Here is a 7,087-nt window from a genome sequence, read left to right as displayed (position 1 = left end):
GACTGTAGTAACCTTGTGTTTGACAAAAATAAAGCTCCAAGAATAATCCTATATAATTTATGTGCATCTAAAAAAAACATTATTCAGAGAAGTGATGCATGGATTTCACTGAATTGCTAAAGGGATCCACGACATGAACAAAATCTATGAGCCCTTGCTCTACTGGACCCTTTATTTCTGTCAATTAATAGTCTATGATCTCCCTTACCCAAAATAAAACAATTTCCCCTTGACCTTTGCACCCCCTCAGGCATTCTCATCATTTCCTCTTCTCTGGAATTCACAGGTCACTGGTTCCACCGGTTACACCCGTCTACTTCTCCTCCAGCCCCTACTGGCTACAGCTACGCAGCCCTCTGCTTCTCTCCGATCTCTTCTCCTCCAGCCCTTTACCTGCAGTGCAGCCCTTTGCTTTTCTCTCTCTTCCTCTCTCTCTCCTCCAGCCCTTTACCTGCTGCTCAGCTCTCTGCTTTTCTCTCCTTTCCTCTCCTCCAGTTCTTTACCATCTACACAAACGGTCTACACAACCAGCTTCCTTCTCTCTCTTCTCCTCCTGAGGCCAGCTTCCAACTCAAAGAGCCGCCCAAAAATGGCCGATTTGAACAACTTTGCGCCTTTCTTCGCAGTGATGGGTTCCGCAGCGGCCATGGCTTTCACCTCTCTTGGTGCAGCTTATGGCACAGCGAAAAGTAGCACTGGGATCGCAGCCATGTCAATCATGCGACCTGAGCTGATCATGAAGTCAATCATTCCCGTCGTCATGGCTGGGATCATAGCTATCTATGGCCTGGTGGTGGCTGTTCTCATAGCCAACACTCTGTCTCCCACAATCACCCTGTTCAAGAGTTTCCTTCAGATGGGAGCAGGCTTCAGCGTGGGCTTGAGTGGGATGGCAGCTGGCTTTGCCATTGGCATTGTAGGTGATGCTGGTGTTCGAGGGACAGCGCAGCAGCCCCGGTTATTTGTGGGGATGATCCTGATCCTGATCTTTGCGGAAGTGCTTGGCCTCTACGGACTGATTGTGGCCCTCATTCTCTCTACAAAGTAACCCCTCTTCTTCGCTTCTTCCCTGCTACCTGGTACCGGGCGGAACTCCCCTCCAACGGCCACTTCCCCTGGGGCCACTACAGAGGATGACGTAAAGACCTGGCTTGAACAACCCTATCCTTCCCAATTTGCTCCAGTCTGACACCTGGGACAGTCGTCCACGCTGGAGTTGTTCTTATAAATACACGCTACTTAGTGACTCTTCTGTGTGTGTGTTGCTGACCTTGGATTGGATGGCCCAATTTGGAAGCCGTTAGTACTCTGTGTATAAATATGAATTAGAATGGTTATTTTTCTCTGTCCTGCATTTTTGTTTATAAAGATTCGATATGTTGATAACATATATGGAGTAAGAATGTTCAATTTCCCATGTTGCATGTTGATCTAAAATGTTTATTATTTTTATATAATAAACATTTATATACTATTTATATAATAAAAATATAAGATTATTGCAAAAAGTAAAGACCCTTTTAAGGGTGAGTAGATTGACAACAGATGTATGTAAATGGATTTTTTTTAATTAATGCAAATTTGCCTGTGGATATGGGGAAGGGAGGGAGTGAGACCATGCCAGTGGAGTTGAGGGGTTCAACATATAAATCAATGCCCATGGGATGAAATTCCCATTATTCCCTAGCATAAGTTAATTAGTATTAGTAATCACAGCTTGGCAACTTTCTATAGAAAATTAGTGAAAGTTAGGTGCCCTTTAGAAGGGAGCTATGTCTCCTTATGAAGAGTAGAGAAATCCCCCCTCCCCAAGGCTCTATATATATTATATACAATTATACACCTTCAATTCGCTCTTTTCTAATGTGCACAACCCCCCCACCCCTTTGCTCCCCTTTCTTTTCATTCCTATGGAATAATGTCAGTGTCCCACTTCTCATGGGAAATGTCTTAAAACTTACTATTATAATCTTAACTCCCTGTCCTAAATGCTTCAGCCTGAAAGGCCTTGGCCATGTCTAAATTCTGGCTCGACTTAGAAATTGCAAATTTAAGGAATGTTCCCATGGGTTTGAGGGCTCTGGGAAACTTAAGGAGGGTAGTACAAGATAAAAGAAAATATGACGCACACAGACATTTTACACACAGGTGGCAGGAGACAAGAGGATTATGTTGAATTCTTAAAAATTCTGAATTCATGTGAACATCTTTGGACACTTGCTTTGGTGTAGACCACTCAGGGTAGTGATCCCTGTGCTCTCCCCTTCCTAATAAAGTCCATGCTTTCTCTTGAAACATCTATCTAAGCCTCCTGTCTGCTCATAGAGTGATTTCTGGGGGTACAAGCTTCCCCCTAACCCTACTCCACACAAATGAAACATGGGGGTGGAAGACACAATCACAGTCAGCCTCCTTAAATAGTTTTCCCATAAGGTGACTAAGGACCTCATCATGACCAGACCCAGTGATTTTTGTGTGTGTGTGTGTGTGTGTGTGTGTGTGTGTGTGTGTTTTGATCTCCTTAACCTGCCTATCTTCTCTTTGACATTTGACACAGTGAACCAAAGTTTTGGCTTTGTAACACTACAACCTACTAGCATCTCCTCAGCTCACTGTTCTTTACAGTCACTTTATGACTGGTTCCACCAAGTTTCATCTGAATCAAACAAATTACAGTGCTCTGACAAAGGCCTCTACTTCTTTAAAAAGGTCTTAAATACTATTCTGCCTTTCCAACAGATGCCCATAATTCCTCACCAAACTATTCACTTCATTAAAAAAAAAAGGTTTTATAAAGGGAGTAATGTAAAATTCTCCATTCCTCCTCTGACCTTCAGACCTGCATCACCTATTGAGCATTTCACTTGAATTTCCAGGAGTCCTTTCAAATTCAACATGTCTCAAGCTAAAGCTTTATCTTTCCCCAAAATCTTCTCTTCCACCAAACTTCCTGTTGTGCTAAAGGTAACTTGATCCTTCTCACCATCTTTCATTACTCTGTATATCTCACTTGCTATCAGTCACTTCACACATGTAAACAGTTGAAAAATTTTGCCATTTTCACCAGCACATTTCTAGCATCCCACCCCTTCCCTCTGCTCACACAGTTATCTTACCCCAGGCTTTCATCACCTTCTTGCCTGGATTCCTGTAACAGTCTCTTATCACTTCCTTTATCTGTAAAATGGGAATAATAACACCTACCTCCCAACATTGTTGTGAAGACAAAATGAGATATTTGTAAATTACTCTGAAAACCTTAAAAGTTTCTATTGTAGGGCCTTTCCTTTTTTTTTCATATTCTCTGTGATCTTGTCATAACCACACAGTTAGTTTATAGTTTTAATCCTACTGTACTTCTTGTCCACTGTCTTCCTTGGATTCCTTTAAATCTCAACAAAAATGCCATCTTTTCCAGGAAACTTTTCATGTCTCTTAATTCTAGTACCTTCCCTCTGTTATTTATGTCATATTCATCCCATATATAGCTTGTTTGTTTTTGTTTGTATGTTGTTACTCCCATTAGATTGACAGCTACTTGCGAGCAAGGACTATTTTTTGTTTTTATTTACTTTTATTTTTTGGCCTTTTATATCTCTAATACTTAGCACAGTGCCTAAAATGTGGTAGGCACTTATTAAAATTTTACTAATTAATTAATTCATTGATTGATTCCACACCTTTGGTCAGATTATCATCTCTGCCTGTCATATTCTACTTCTTGATCTTTGGCTCTTTGCCTCTTGGATCTTGGATCTTGGATATTGGATAATAAGCTCTCTTCAAGACTCAACTCAAGTATCATGTTCTTCTAAATTTATTTCCTTATTACCCCAATCCCCCCTCATCAGTGAATTCCCTCCAAAATATTATTTATTTTGTGCATATTCTGTATTTACTTCTCTGAGTATGATGTCATCTAGTGAAGTGTAAGTTCCTTGTTAATAAGAATTGTCTCTTTTGCTTTTAAATTTCAAGTCCCTAGCACAGCACCTGGCATCCACTAAATGCTTGTTGATTTATTGCTCACAATCCAAGAGGTCATCAGTATCTAAGTTGAGACTAGAACAGAGACTCCTATCTCTAAAACCAGTGCTCATTCCACATCATGTTGGCTCTCATTTCATCACACTTCCTTCAAACAAAAGGAAAAGATAAATTAATATGCATAGACTCTTTCTTAGGAAGTTTTTAAAGTTACTTGGTAGGAGCAGAAATCTTAAAGTGTAATTCCTCTAAATAATACTATATAGTGATTTCTTTCTCCCTCTGAGTAATGCAGTTTTGCCAAAGGAGATCATGAAAATAATGCTAGACTCTCTGTCTATAAATCTTGGGAAAAACCAGCAATCTAGATTCAATAAGGGATATGATTTTAATGGAATTCTCTCTCCCTTTCTAGTGAAAGTTCCCAAGTATCCCCTTCCTTCATTTAAATAGGATTGTATTTTACTTTTGAAGCATCTCAGTGGTATTTTTATGTGTGTGCTTCCCTTGGTAACATAACTCTGACATCATTTTTTAAAAAATTAAATAAAATGAAATGAATCAAAGCCCTAGAAAACAAAGGAAAATCTATAAAAGGATGTGAAACAAGTTTTTCAGTGTTATCCACAAACAAATAATATTGTTGCTAAATTTGATGAAACCTGTGCTAAATGTCCATACCCCAAAGTATATTATTCCCTGTGTAGCTAGAAAAGGAGATATTTGCATACTGTGAAAGATTTGTGACTTCATTTATATATATATGTATATATATATATATATACATATATATATATGTATATAGTGACCCACTATCGCTTAGTAGGCAGTCTTTAAGTAGGGCTCTCGAAATATTTATTATCCAACAATGAACACTAAAAATATAGTACTAGTTCTTGCTTGATTGATACACAGTTCATAAAAAACAACAACAACAAAAAAAACCTCTCTGTTTATCAGCTTGTTAGGCCCTGGTCTAGTTTACATTTAATGTAGTCTTGAGTGGTGATAGGTAATAAATCAGTCATTGTTCTTCCTCCTCAAAAAGGACCAGGGCCAAAATGACATTAATATGTCAGGGTCGGTGTATAGTGTGTCTGACTGTGGCTGATCAGACCAATACAAAAAAAGAAGACTTTATCTTAGATTGAGAAAAAAATAGTTTATATAAGCATTTGCAGCAGAAATATTTCTAAATTTGCTCAAATCATGTTTCTTTTGAGTTATTGCAATTCTATTTTGCTCATTGAGTATTGCACCTTCCTAGGTATAGGTATACCTATATATAGGTATATGCCATGCTGGATGATCTTTTGCCAATATCTCCCCTGTCTCACAACTGATAATAAAGTTCTTCAGATAGATCTTGAGAAGGTCCTTGTATTGCTTCTTCTGATTTTCATGAGAGATCTTGCCTTGTGTGAGTTCTCCATGAAATAGCTTTTTATGCAAGTATTTGTCATTCAAACAAAGTGACCAACTCAATAGAGTTTGCTTTAAGTAATAGAGTCTGAATGCTTGGTAGTTCAGCTCAAGGAAGAACTTCAGTGTCAAGAAGTTTCTTACCAGGTGATCTTCAGAATCTTCATATAACAATTTAAATGGAAGTGGCTTGATTTTCTGTCTTGGCACTGGTACACTGTCCAGGTTTCACAGGCATATAACGATGAGCTCAGCACGATGGCTCTGTAGACCTTCAATATGGTAGGCAGCCTAATGCCTCTTCTTTCTTATATATTTTTCAGAGCCTCCCAAATACTGAGCTAGCTCTGACATTGCATGATTCAAACTCATCTTCTATGTGAATGACCCTGAAAAGTTTATTGCCAAGACAAATGAACTTATCCACAACATTCAAAATTTATCCATTCACTGGAAACAATGTTTCCAATTATGGATGGTACGCAGCTGCCTGGTGGAGAAATTCTGTTTTCTTATTGTTAGTTGTTAAGTCAAAATTAGGACAAATGGCAGAGAAATGATCTATACTCTGTAGCATCTCAACCTCATTGACTGCATTGAGTGCATAAACATCTGTGAACAAAAAGTTGAGTATCAATTCTTCTTGCATTTTAGTCTTGGCTTGTAAGCTTTTCAAGTAAATAATTTGTCATCAGTGTATCAGCTGGCCTTGATGCTATTTTTGTCCTCACTGAAGGTATCTTATAATATCAAGAAAACATCACATTAAAAAGGATGGAGACAACCCTGCTTCACTCTACTGATTACTGGAAGAGTCAAGAGCATCATCTATTATCCAGGAGCCATGTCAGCATGTTGTCATGAAAGTACAATAATGTTGAACTTCTTTAGGCAACCCAATTTTGCCATGACTTCCACAAACTCTCATAATGTACAGTATTAAAGTCATTGGGCAGATCAGTGAACACTGTATACAGACCCCTGTTCTGCTCTTAGAATATCTCCTGCAATTATTGGGCAGCAAACATCATATTCATTTCTGAAGCCACACTTGCAGATCAATGTCCATCTACCAGGTGAATTATCAGCCTATTAAGGAGGACTCTGGCAACAATATTTCTAGCAATGACTAAGAGAAAGACTCTCCCCAAATCTCCCTCTCATTGTCATTGTCATGGGAGAACCTATTTTATTTTCACTTACTGACATGGACAATTGATGCATCTTTGATCTTCTTGAGGATAATCTCCTCTTGCCATATAACCCAGAAGTTTCAGTTAGTTTTATTTATTTATTTATTTTTTATTTTAATTTTTATTTGGTCATTTCCAAACATTATTCATTGGAAACAAAGATCATTTTCTTTTCTTCCCTCCCTCCCCGCCCACCACCTCTCCCATAGCCCACGCGCAATTCCACTGGGTATCACATGTGTTCTTGAATCAAGCCCATTTCCATGTTGTTGGTATTTGCATTAGAGTTTCATTTAGAGTCTCTCCTCAGTCATATCCCCTCCACCCCTGTAGTCAAGCAGTTGCTTTTCATCGGTATTTTTACTCCCACAGTTTATCTTCTGCTTGTGGATAGTGTTTTTTAGATTCCTGCACATTTTTCAGGGACACTGCATTGCCACTAATGGAGAAGTCCATTACCTTCGATTGTATCATAGTGTATCAGT

The 7,087-nt window shown here is 38.7% G+C and overlaps 1 protein-coding gene across 1 annotated transcript; it reads left to right on the top strand.

The window, feature by feature from the left end:
• Nucleotides 1-279: 279 nt before the first annotated feature.
• On the top strand, nt 280-1,497 carry LOC100020212 (V-type proton ATPase 16 kDa proteolipid subunit c-like). Its single transcript, XM_016423211.2, has one exon. It carries the CDS (start codon nt 590-592, stop codon nt 1,046-1,048), a length of 459 nt encoding a protein of 152 aa, XP_016278697.1. The 5' UTR covers nt 280-589; the 3' UTR covers nt 1,049-1,497.
• The last annotated feature ends 5,590 nt before the right edge of the window (nt 1,498-7,087 follow it).

The sequence above is a fragment of the Monodelphis domestica genome, chromosome 6 (genome assembly GCF_027887165.1).
Source record: "Monodelphis domestica isolate mMonDom1 chromosome 6, mMonDom1.pri, whole genome shotgun sequence".
In the NCBI taxonomy this organism is placed as follows: Eukaryota; Metazoa; Chordata; class Mammalia; order Didelphimorphia; family Didelphidae; genus Monodelphis; species Monodelphis domestica.
Note: the sequence above shows the minus strand (reverse complement) of the source record. Positions and strands in the feature narration are given on the sequence as shown.